Here is a 13,875-nt window from a genome sequence, read left to right on the forward strand (position 1 = left end):
TATGACTCTGTTTCAAAGAAAAGAAAGACCAGAAAGGGCTCTGTTTGCGATAGTACCAATTCCAAGACCAAGGACTACTAGATTTAAAGAAAATAAAGTGCGGTGACACGTGTTGTTTTAATGCCGCTATTCTAGTATAACCAAACACTTTTTTTATGTAAGGCTATTTGTTTAAGATCAACTATAAGTAACGTTTATTTGTGATTTCCACATGTGAGCTGAAATGTTATTTTTCCTGATTTCTTTAATAACTGACATGCTTACATATGTACTTTGTAACTTTTCTTAGATGCCAATTCAGTGATTCTGCAAGGACAAATGTGTCATCATAAATTGTTGTACTAAACATGCACTTCTAGACTGTATCCAACATTTGTTATTTTAGATAAAGCTTATCTAAGACAAACTATAATGTTTGTCATTTCTTAAAAAAAATGATGAATATCTAATTAAAATACAGTGACATCTTTGTAATAAACAGAAAAATTAAGTTAACGTAAGTGTAACCTGTTGCAATTGGCCATAAAATATCACAGGTTCAGACTGCTATGTAAGTGTTCTTTATAAGTGACAGTATGCCAGTTCTGAAATCATGCTTCCCCTATTTGAAAACAGTAAAATAAAATTGTTGTTGCTTATCAGAGAAATAAAACGGCATCTGTTTTTTTTTTTTATAATGTCAGTGTTATTTCTTAATATTATCACTTTTTTGACATTAGCTAATGCTACTTCTAACATTTCCACATTCTGCATTTTAGCTCCATATCTGAAATTTACTTTTTCATATTTAAAAGGCTGAATTTTTAGATGTATAATTGTGGAGAGCCTACAGCAAATAAGGCACTAGCTTCCTTGTAACTGTCTAACATAGTGTTTGACAGACTTCCATGAGAAGAAGAGATGCAAAGACTATAGAAGAATGATAGAAATCCTGATTTATGTTTTACTTATAGTTTAAATAGTACAGGATAAGCTGATAGTAGACTAGAGCATAGTATGAATGGTGTTTGTGTAAATATGAAATATGTAATTATATGTGTCAGGTCTATCTAAACCCCAAAGCACAAGACTAATAGAAATAAAACCCTAAATGTGACTTTGGCCATAACATTTTATTGCAGGATGCTAAGTTAGCCTATAGCCCATAGAAGGAGTGGGATATGACCCCATGGTGTAATAACTCACATATTCAACACATAGGTGGCATCAGAAGAGCTCTGGACTAATGGAATGTTCTGAGGAAAAATAGTAGTCAGGGTAGCATGATTGTTGGCTTTCCTGAAGAAAACATTTCCATGGGCTGGTGTGTGCTCAAGATAGTTTATCCTCTTCATGCTGGTCACTGAGAGCTAGTAAAAAGACCACGGTCATTTGGTCCTGTGAACTGTGCAGTTTGCTGTGGGAGTATCCGAAGGGCTACAAGCTGCTTTGTATGGTCTCTAAGGAGATAGTTCCCTAATAGCAAACCTAGATCTTGATTGGCTTTTCAGTCTTGGTGAGGTGATGGTCACTTGCTGATGTTGTGACTTATGACTAAAGGAAGGGCAGGGATGGGTGGGTCTTTTTAGACTCCTCATCTGACTTGGCCTTTAATGGTAAGGGAGAAGGGCATGAACAGGATAGGGCAAGCCTTTCAACTATCCAAAATTTTTCAGAACAGCCTTCATTTTGCCATATGGTTTGCGTTGTCCCTCATAAGAGATTTAGTCTCTAGTAAATCTCTAAGAATTACAGTGAGTATAATGTCCAACATTAGAGAGAATCATTTATCCTATTGTTCAGAAAATGAATGGTTAATATGCAGCCTGTATTACTGTTCATGATTCATGGGTGTGTACTAGGCTAATGGCCCTGGGGCCTTTACAAGCCTAGCCATAGGATTACCCTGGCATCGTGCCACCCAACCTTAGTTCCCAGTGTCTCTGTCGAGTATAGCCACTGGAGTTATCCCCGGATGTTATTTTCTATTTCCCATCCACTCATCAAGATTTCTCTTGAAGAAAATCAGCGAGGTGCTCTGCTTGACATGTATAGGAAGTCTATTCCATAGCATGGGCAGTCTCTAGGTTATGAACCTGTCCCTCCAGTACGTTCTGTTGATTGTGGTAATGAGGTTGAGGTCTCTGAAGCATGTGGGGCAGAGGGCTATAGATTTCTTTAGATGTAGCATTTCTAACAGAGCTGGGTCAGACATAGCTTTGTAAGTCTAGCAGAGATCGCCTCTAAGTAGGTGATATGAGACAGATAATAGTTGGAGTATTTTGAATCTGTCCATATAGGACAAGCGTTTAAGGCCTAGGATCCTCTTTGTGAGGTACTTTTGTGGCCTCTCCAGTTGTTGCTGGTGTCTAGTGAGGGTCATGCCAAATGGAGCATTGTACTCGATGATTGGCCTAATGAGGGAAGAGTCTAGGGAGACAATGACCTCTTTTGTCCTGTTAATGGTTCATGTGAATTAAAGTGACATTTTAAGACTGTACCAGATCTTGGGCCCCTGTCCACCCATTATTTTGTCTCTGTTCCGAATTTTAGACTTGAAAGATTTGTGACAGGGACCGTATCATCATGGGTTTGAGTATTCCCATTTTACAGTGTTATAGATAGCAGTAATCCAGGCAAATGAGCTTCATACTTACTATTTTTGTAATGCATATGTTGAGCCACAGCATGAGACTTACTATACTTATCAAAAAAAATATATATATATATATATATATATATATATATATATATATATATTGAAAAATGTATGGTTTTACAGTTGCATAGATTGTGTTTCAGTGGATTATTGTTGAATGCAGCCAGACTTGCAGGTTTATCATTGCAGTGGAATCAGCCTGGAATTTGTTTATTTCACTAGCAGACTGCAGATAAAGGCACATCTGGTACATCCAGCCTGGTCCTCTGGAGAGTGTGCTTGAGTGGCTCATTATGGGGATCCCTGTCTATAACATTCAGCTATCTAGGGTACACCTTACTGGTCAGTATGCTGCTGTTGGAAGCCTGATGTGTTGTTAACATTGTACTGAAGTAGGAGCAGTTTAAAACGGTCTGACTTCAAATCTCTCTAATGTGGTAGCACATGTGTTTGGTTGAAGGTCTGAGGTTATGATTGACCCCTGCTGAGTGATGATTGCACAGCTTAAGAACACTCTGCAAAAGGAGTGGTGTGGTAGGGATTGTGCCTGCCTTGGGGTGGGAAGGCCTGATGGATGCAGTTCTTTACCACTTCAGGTATTTGGATTTTATTAGGCAAGTCTTGTGGGTAAATACATGTTGACTATACAGTAAGAACTGAGCAGCACAAGTGATGGCAATGGATACTTTATTTCCTGTTGCTGAGTGAAGTGGATTTCAGGCTATTAGGGACAATGCTAGTCATTCATGCATATTTCTGATGCTGCATTTTTGCTACTTGGGAAGAGGCAGCAGTTGTAATGGATGGGTTGGACAAAGGACCCAAAGTTGTGCAGCTGTACAGGGTCACATAACAATTTTATCTTTCTTTTGCAAGATGGTCAGGTGCTAAGGTCCTCAGGCACAGGAGGCAGAGAAATCACTTTGCAGGATGAGGCTTTCTCCCAAGATATGTTGAGTATTCCACAGCCAGAGGTGAAAGTCCCTTTAGAAGGGACAGCTACAGAAAGAAGGATGTGAAAAGTCACAGAAGACTGCACAGAAGCAGAAGTGTTTAGCTGATGTGGGAAGAAAAACTATGACAGATAAGACTGTGTGAAAATTCTGTGCAGCGTCAGCCAACAGCAGGTAATGAGAATTTCACCACTGAAATCAGGGGAGGTAGGTCAGGGTCATTTAGCTGATAAGAACCTATCATGTTTATTGCAATATTTGGATGCAGTGGGTAGGGTGAGCTGTCAGGTGTTGTTCAGAATAGCAGATCATGATCAAACTCCTTCAGCAAAACTAGGATGGAGTGAAGTTGACAAGGTAGAGAGCTTAGTAAGTCTAGGGGCCTCTGGAGGATGGGGTGCCCACAGCTGCTGTTTGGACGGTTTTGGCCAGGTGATATGGGAGATGGACATAGTCTGAGCTTGCATGGTTTCCAATCCATTTAGGAGGAGAAGTTGTAGTGTGTACATCATGTCCCAAATTCCTTTAGCTGTGCAGGGGAACATTTGTGGAGGAGAGTAGAAGAAGTGTGGTTATATTTGAAAACTTGCCTTTAAAACAAGTAGATTTGTTATTCCAGTTAAATCCTGGTATATCCTTTACATGTGGAGTTTGCAGACATCTTTGATTTTTCTAGACATGGATGTGGCTCAGATGATTATGGAGGCATAAGCCCCAGGGTGGTTTGACTGTAGTACTAGTGGTCTCCAGCAAGAGAAAGCTAAGAATGGGATAACTCAGTGCTGGATTTCATTTGCCTGACTGCGGTCATTCTGGAAAAGGATCCCAAGCAAAGGATGCCCTTGCTGGCATAATTTTTGACCATAAGGAAAGCTCACAGATAAAGGGGTGGTAATATGGGGATTGTGGGATAGCCAGTGTATAAGGAAACTAAAGGTGCCTGATAAGTTAGCGGTGGGAGAACAGGCATGCTAGCATGTCTTTGGAAAACATGACAGATAGATCGGTAGTGCTGCTTAGTGTTAGCTTGATTGACAGTAGGACTAGTGTGAAGACATGTTAGGCTTTCAAAGTAGGGATGTTTTCCTGGCTCACGTGAAGGTTGGTGGCATGTTTCTTAGTGAAATAAATTGGGTATTTCCCCTTGTATAAAGTGCTCTGTGTATTCATTTATTGGTTCACAACTTGTAAATTATGTAATAGTAAGGAAAAATAGTTTAATATATATTTTAAATAGTTTACTTGTTATACTCATGGAATTATTTATGCTTTGAAGTGTAACTGTGAGTTGGTATGTATTGGCCAAACAAGTAGAAACTGTAAAGTGAGCTTAGATGAGCATTCGTATTACATTATAAACAGGAAGGGAACTATCTTTCTGCAAAGCATATTAATTATTGTTACGGGGTAAATAGGGCAGGATTACAAGCCACAATATGAACAAGGGTCTTGCATAAATGAAGTTATGCTATCTTTAATGTTAAGCAATGCTTATTAAAGAAAGACACAATGTTTTATGTCCAATTTGTCACGTTAATAGCAGGAGGTCTTAATAATAAATTTAGCTGGAGAATGCTGATTCAATTATTTATGTATGTATTTTTTTATTTTGTTCTAACTGACGCATGTTTAACATGTAGGATTATTTATTAATTGATATGGGATCTAAAGTGTTTTACTCTAAAAAAAAGAATGAGCAGAGGCAAGGCAAGATAACGTTTGAATAAAGAGTGTGGAAGTGGTTGGCAATTTGTCATTTTATTGCTTTTTCTCTATTGTCACATCATCCCTATCTCAATCTCTCCATATCTGGTAATGTTTTACCTGTTTTAACTTGAATTATACTAAATACATCTCTAAATGACATGGTTGAGATTGTACAATTAAGGGTAACTGCAATAAACAGTATGGCAAGTAAAGAGGAGCCTTGGTGACTAGTGTCACCTAGGTATAAAATCTAAGTGGAGGATTACAAAAGGATTGACTTTTGTGATCCTGAAAGTAAGAAGGGATTTATTAGAGGATAACCAGCAACTCTCTATAAAACAAGCTCATCTCAGTAAAGAGAGCATTGCTAAACAAATGTGTGGAGTAGGGTTACCATCTGTCCCACTTTGCGAGGGACAGTCCCTCTTTGGGCGGTTGTGTCGTGACCAAAAATATTAAAAATGGCAAATGTCCTGAGATTGTAGGACATAATTATGTCCCATATTTTATGTAATAGTTGCAGAAAATAGTTATTTCTGTATCTAAAATACCTACATGTTACAAGAAACAGGATAAGAAACTAAATTTCTACAAGAATAAGCTTTTATTTAGGCAAAACAGTAAAGTTCTATCCTTTGTACTGACTGTGGGTTTGTGTCGGCCTGTAAAATCTGATGTGTGTCCCAAAAATGTCCCACTATGGCCATTTGAAAAGGTGGCAACCCTAGTGTGGAGAATGCCTCATAAAACTAATGGATATGTTTTGGGAAAACAACTGCACAAGTATAAATCACTGCAACATGACATTTTATTTAAAGTATAGCCAGACTACATGTCAATAAAGGATTTATTTTAGGATCATAGGATTCATAGGATCATAGGAAGTTACTAGGTTATTGGCTCTGAGGCCCTTACAAGCCTAGCCAAGAATTTATCCCATGTTCCGACAAGTCAGCACCCAGTGCCCCTGTTTATGGAAATTTCCCAATATGATGCAGCATGACTCACTTCTACAAGGTGAGTTAATTTAATCTTTTTGATAAAACGGGTTGGAATTCTTAAAAATCTTGATAAAGAACAATGAGCAGCCAATCGCCAAGCTTTAAGAGGAAATAATTACACAAGTATGTGCCTGTTAACTCAATGAAGTATAACAGACTGACAGACATTTTAACATTATTAAGATCTAGTGTTAACACCTACTTCACATTCAAATGTTCCACCTCTCAAGAGTCAAATTCTTGTTTGACCCATTGACTCTCCTTTTTATGAGTAACTACTAATTTTGAAAGAGGTGAGCATGGTTGCAGAACATTCTTTTCTGAATCACCTTTTCCAGACTATCATTTGTAGAGCCAGGTGGTTTTTGCTAGTTAAAATTATTAATTTCTCTCCTCTTTTAAACAGTTGTACAGCATAATCCCAGCAAAAGGCAATCAGATATGAAGATTTTCACTTTACAATCATCTGTTGTGTGAAGCAATACAAAATCAGCCTTTAGCTACTCATGTTTTGTGACTGATTACGTGTGTGTGTGTGTGTGTGTGTGTGTGTGTGTGTGTGTGTGTGTGTGTGTGTGTGTGTGTGTGTGTGTGTGTGCATATCTGTTTCTGTCTGTGCAACTGTGTTTATCAGTGCTCAGTGATATATACAGAACTCATACATTAATCCTATCTTTTTCATTATCTCCATTATGAATTCTGATAGCATTAGATATAGTCAACAGGTCAAGTATGATTTTAATTTATTATGCAGTGCTACTATTGATGGTATTAACGAGGCATTTCTGGTACTTAATGGATGAACAATTCTGTACCACTAGTTCTCTGTCAAGATTTTAACAATTACATTTAAATGCCTTTTTATTCTGTTTAAAACTTAATTTTCACACAAATTCTAGTATTATGTAGTTAACAGTACAGAAAACAAGACATGTTTGTAGCAAATGACACAGATTAAAAGAAATATTATGCCTTTCCTTATTAATGTCATGTTTAAACATAAATGTTTATAATGTAATGCAACACTTGAATACCATGAATATTGTAAACGTAATAGTTAACATGTCTTTTAAAGATAAAATGCTATTTATCCCTGTCTTATTTAGTTATATTTTCAGTGTGCATCTAACAGTTACTTATCTGTGCTTTTAAATTTAACACAGTTAAACAGATTTGGAGATAATTTTAGCCTGACTACCTTCAAAATATTCAAAATTCTACAGAGCATGACAAGGAACTAACAAAGTGAATGAATAAAGCCCCTGGTGTGGAACTTAATCTGTAAATCGGGACAGGTCAAACAAGAATTTGACTCTTGAGAGGTGGAACATTTAAATGTGAAGTAGGTGTTAACTTAAAAAAGCGAACGGTGATTGATCAAACTTATGTAAGCGAAAGCTTAAAATATCGAAGCAACAGAAATCCAAATTTTTTCCTAGGGAAAGAATTTGGTTGTCCGTTTCTGTTGCTTTGGTATTTTCAGTGCTGTGGTGGAAAGTTATGGATTGGGTTCAGGTAAGTGTGCGATAGTGTGTATGTGAGTGTTAGGGCAGGTTAGGTATGTGTGCGATTGTGTGGACATGAGGGTTAGGTTGGGTTAGGTGAGTTAGGGTTAGGGAGTGGGTGAGGTGAGTATGTGAGAGTGACGGACCTTAGGGTTAGGGATTGAGTTAAGGTAAGTGGATAGTTAGTGGTGTGTGTGTATAGTGTAGTGTAGGGTTAGGTGTCAGATTTTAAGTGTATGTGTGTGAATTGCTGTTTGTTTGGTGTGCTTGTGTTGTGTGCATGTGTTTTGGAACAGCGATTCTTTTCCCTAGGAAAAAAAATCGCTGTTCTGACAGTTCGAGATTGTAAGCTTTTGCTTACATAAGTCCGATCAATCACTGTTCGCTTTTTTAAGTGTTCGGTGATCTAATATAGACCCAGTATTACAGCACTAGCAAATGATATCTAAACGCACTATTTTAAATTATTTGATTTAACAAAAAATGTCTAACTTAGTACATGGCACTACATGATTTCAAGTTTCCAAACAGTCTTTGCTTTAATATGACACATATCTGAAATGTATGGTGTCAATGTGATATTCAATATGTTTGTTTTTAATTAAAAGTTTTACTTATAACATAAACTTTAAAGATTAAGGTAACATGTGCTTGTATGCTACATGTGTTCCTATTCAGAACTTTAAAGATCTGTGCTGTCTTTTAGTAACGTGTGACTAAGCAGGCTGTCAGCTGCTGTTCATTGAAAGCATTTTCATTAAGCCAGCTGACATTCATAAGCATATTTATTAAAAAAAGCACATTAAACATTATGTTGGTCTGAGTGTATCATATAACTACAAGCAAAATATGACTACTGGTCTCTCTAGAACACAATTTTATAATTGGACTAACCATCCAAAAAATTAACTTTAGAATGTATAGTAGTAAATAAAGATGTTTACTTCTCAAGATGATCTATATTTCCACTTTACAACAGCAATTATTTTCAAGTCAAAGGAACAATTACTCACCAGTACTACTGCAGCTTTCTCCATCTGTATTAATTCTCCATCCTTCGTAGCATGAACATTTGACATTACTTTTTTGCTGTTCACATACTTGGCTACATTTGAGATGTTTGGCACATAAATCAATAGAGCTGCAGGTTTTGTTATCTGAATTTAGGTATAGTCCAGGTGGACAGGAGCAGATAGTTCCTTTTCCTGGAATGACAGTACACTGATGGCTGCAGCCTCCATTACCGAGGGCACATTTAGCTAAAAAATGAAATAATAATGATATTATAATTCCATACTCAACAAAACAGTAATGACAATTCATACAATTCAGCATGATGTAAGAGTTTCTTGATAGATCATATGCACTTGGGCTTGCTTTGCATTTTTTTCCATACAATTCTGACCTTGAAGTGCTTAAGAACAAACTTGGTCAACAAAAGTATTCTAATTCATCAGAATACAAAATAAAATGATAATGAGATGAGAACTTTTAATGATCTAGAAGAACCTTCATTTATCAAAAGTAATGATGTGATTTCTGTACCAGAAGATACGGAATGGCTATCCCCATCACTCAAAAAAAATAAAAGAAACAAGTGCTTGGACTGATGTCAGGAAAAAAAACTGAGCCCAAAACAACTGTTGTAAAAAAATAATTGTTTGTTTACTGTAACTTCCAAAATAAAAAAAAAACTTTTAAGTATGACTTCAATTGTTATAAGATCTAATCAAAATGAAAATGTAATCTCTCATTTATGCTTAAAATAAAACGTTAAGTAATCAAACTAGAAGCTTTGATATTTAAACTTTGGAGAATTGAGGATTCAAATGGTTACTACAAAGGTACAGATATGTTCAGTATAACATAATTCACTTTACTAATGAATAAATTATGTTCTACTTACACAAATATAAAAAAATATATTTTTGCTATGATATGTGTTTATCTTTACCTGCAGATTGCTTTTTGTTTCTACTTATTAAATTCACTTAAATAATCAGGTCCGATAAAAAGAAACATTTTCTTCATTTTATTTGGCCTTAGTTATCGTATTCTTATGATATTGAATTGTGTTAGTTCCGACTGGCTTGTTTTGCTTATTCCAGGTGGCTTGTATAGTTAAAATGGCAATACATCACTTTGCCGTTACTACTTTACCCCAAGTTATGTTTCAATAGCTTCCTGGAAGTGGTGGTGGTGACCCTGTAGCAATGTTTACTGTGTTTGGGTGTCTGGTGATTCATCTGAATAACCTGTATATTGACTGTGATCATAGATGTGTCTTGGTAACAGTCCTACTGATTTTGCAACTAGATGCTGAAAACGGTGGAACAGGGAACAGATGGTAATGCATAAAAGCTGTTATGAGATTTGCCTGCTTAGATGGTCTCTGTAATACTTTATGCTTTGTTTGAGACAGTGTGAGTTGAGGATTGGTACTGTGGTTGTTGAGTGGCTGAGTGCTTTGCTGTTATGTTTATGCATTTGCTAGTTGTGGTCTAAGATGACTGTTGGTGTTTTCCTTCTGATTTATGGTTGTCTGGATTTCAGACTACTTCCCCTTGTTTAACTGTTTATTTATTTGAATGGGGAAAAAAGGGAGGGAAAGTTTGCACAACTGGGAGGAAGAAGTGAAGCTTTACAATAATTAAGACTCACGAGCACTTAACTCTGCTTTGCTCATATCCCGAGCTGTTTTTTTTTTCACTTCAGCTAGGTTACTATGACAACAGGAAACACTGACATCATCACCAAATGGCTCTGCTAAGCTTTGGTACACTCTTGCAAACATTGAATTAGCTGTATGAAGGAGCTTACTTGTTTTTTTATTGAATTGTGTACTAAGATCTGCCTGTATAGTTAATAACTTCTTGTCTCACATAATAGAATTGCAGTATAATCCCAACATGCTGACATAATTAATTGAATGAGAGCAATTGTTTTGAGTTGACCTAGTAAATGATTTATCATTAGCAGGCAATCTAGTTATGTTCCATTACTAGACTGATTGATGGACTAATTAATTAGGTAGTGCTTATACATTCATATAACCTCCCACACCAGATTCATTTCTCTTTAACTATTTTTTAATTTACATCAAGTTCTGACTGTAACTGCAATATCCGCCTGCTTTCATAGCAAAATTACAGTGTTCCTCTTCACACCTTACTAATGTGTGTTAACTCTAACCATTATTATCCTCAGACCATAAACCTGGTCCTATATCTTATTTTACAAAAACTCTTTCCTCAACACTATTATTATTTAAACAAAATTTGTCTTAATTTGGTGATAGCTTTTGTTCATAGATCACAAGGGGAAACTATAGATTTCCATTGGTGATTTTCTGCTTTTTCTTTGTCTCATTTTTTTCTGTAAGTTACAGTCTTTCTTCACCCTGCTATGAGTCCTTCCTTCTGATTGTGTGAGCAAAATATTAAAAGAGCATACACTGTTGAACTTTGAAAAATAAAATGCTAATCAACAGTGGGATTTGAGTGGCAGTAGGAAGTTAGTAACCTATGGTAATATATATTTAACTGTGGATGGTCAAGACTAATGTGGAACAGTACATCATAGATCATATTGCCAAGATTTCACAAAAACAAGTTTGGTATCCTTTTCATCTGGAAGATAATATGAACTTAGTTTTTACAAGAGATCTATTTGTATGTATTTAAATGGAATGTGTATAGGAGGGTGCACATGCTTTTAGTACATGGTGTACTTTTATCAGCAGTTGTGGTTGCAGACACCTTTTAGCTCATGGCTATAGTATTTATGGGCAAGTTTAACAACAAAGTTGGTTAAAGAAACATGTCTGTGTTGTTACTGTAAAGTAATCGGTAGAGTATATAATAACTCAAGTTATTTGTATAAATTGATTTATTCTAGCAACCTATCCAAACAATGTTGTTCTTATGACAATATTTTAGATTAAACACATGTTTTCACATGACTAATACCATTAATGCTGTATCACAAGTAACACAATCATTTCTATTGAGGTGAATATTTTAAGAAATATAAACATCGCTTTTTTACATCATACATGTTTTAATTGTTAAGTAGTTATAGTTACAACTGATGCTACTATCATATTCATGAACAATAGGACATTATAGTGTTATTAAACTATGTCAATTTTTTTAAAAATTAAAAAAAGGAAATAAATATATATTTTTCAGTTCTTATATTCTCTTTATAAACTATTCTCCATATATTAGTTTAGCTTGCGGAGTTCAAAGAGCGTTTATGTCTGTTAAAAGTATGAGTGATAATCTAATAGACTTATTTTTATCTATTAGATTAGGAATGATTTTCATGCCATGTTTACAGTGGAATTCAGTTACATCATTTGTTGTTATCTTTATCTTGACATTATCTTAAAAAAATCTCCTTATTTAAAACAATCAACAATGAACAAACAGGATTTATATTCAATAGACACACATGATAATATCAAGAGGATGCTTACGCTTATAAATTATGTAAATAAAGAAAATAAAATGACACTTCTAGTAGGTTTAGACATAGAGAAACTTTTGACTATCTAAATTGGGATGATCTATTTAGAATACTATCACTATTTGACTTCCCCTTCTTTTATTCACTTACTAGAAAACGCATATATATATATATATATATATATATATATATATATATATATATATATATAAATTTAGCCTATGTTAAATTAGGCCCATTCACATCAGAATCTATTCATATAACAAAACACATTAAATAAGGCTGCTCTATGTCACCCATTCTTTTTGCTCTAGCCATTGAAGTATTTGCAGAAACTATACGCAATAACTTAAGAATAAAAGGGGTGGATGTTTTACAATTAATATAATTCTAAAATAATGCTTTTTGCTGACAGCATATTATTAACCTTAATTAATTCTAAAGAGTCATTGTAGGAATTAGAAGTAGTGATTGAAAAATGTTACTTGATCTCAGGTCTTTACTAAAATAAGTCAAAAACATATTTTTTATTCTTAAACAAAAAGAAAGAAGTGCAAATTACAGAAAACCATATTATAGGGAAACAAGAATCCACTCTAAAGTACTTAGGAATAGTCTTATGTAAAGATCCAAATGAAATAACATCAGTAAACTATAACGATATCATTAACACAATGAAAATTTTTACTGATAGATGGAATAAAATATTATTAACTTTTGAAGACAGACTTCAATTAATAAAAATGATTTTACTACCCAAGATTCTGTATATTGGTACAGCTATTCAATTGCTTCCCGATAGATGTGTTGTCAAAGAAATTATTCAGCTTTCTTTAAAATTTTTATGGCTCCCTATGAGAAATAGAATAGCCTTAGTACATCATATTAGATCATGGAAACTAGGAGAATTAAACTTTCCAGATATAGAAACATATATAAAGGCATCCATATCCAAAACTATTATAGACTGGATAAGTCCCAAACATTTGGCCAATTGGAAAGAACTACTAACTGTTATATCAATAAATTAATTTACTTTTTAAAACAAGTTTCCAGTATTACATAAAGCTAATAAACCTTGGTATCTAATAAGTACTTGCATGCAATATAATATAGCAAAACCTACTAAAACATATGACTAATTACTACATTAATTAATTCAGGAAACGTATAAATGCTAATATGGACTTGAAACTTTGGATTGATCTCCTAATACCTTTTACCATAACAAGAGATTACCCTCACAAAATATACAGATAAATAATCACTTCTTGGGAACAAAACAAAGTTTTCTGTTGGATACAATGCATAAAAAAGTTAAAAGTTTTAGATATTCAAAAGATAAAAACAACTTATAAATCCAATCACAGGATTGTTTGACTCTACAAAGCATTTTAATGTATTCCCAATATTTATGTAGAATAATTAATAGTTCCTCTTGCAAGGCTATGCCAACATTCATAAATCACATATATGAAATGATATACAATGACCATAATAAGGAAAATAGTATATCCTTCCTATATAAAGAACTAATATACTATACAACTATACCTAAAGCTTCTTATTGGAAATATATGTTGAAAGGTCATTCACTACAA

At 34.7% G+C, this 13,875-nt stretch overlaps 1 protein-coding gene across 1 annotated transcript in view; it reads right to left on the reverse strand.

Moving 5' to 3' along the window:
* The window catches only part of LRP1B (LDL receptor related protein 1B), a gene marked incomplete at its 5' end in the record, with an annotated part of 5,941,474 nt that overhangs the window by 4,601,714 nt on the left and 1,325,885 nt on the right, over positions 1–13,875 (reverse strand). The window contains one exon of the mRNA XM_044073672.1: positions 8,818–9,063. Within this exon, the coding sequence (XP_043929607.1) occupies positions 8,818–9,063 (246 nt within the window). The remainder of the gene's footprint in view (positions 1–8,817; positions 9,064–13,875) is intronic.

This window comes from Protopterus annectens, chromosome 6.part0 (assembly GCF_019279795.1).
Source record: "Protopterus annectens isolate FY-2018-M chromosome 6.part0, PAN1.0, whole genome shotgun sequence".
NCBI classification, from domain to species: domain Eukaryota; kingdom Metazoa; phylum Chordata; order Ceratodontiformes; family Protopteridae; genus Protopterus; species Protopterus annectens.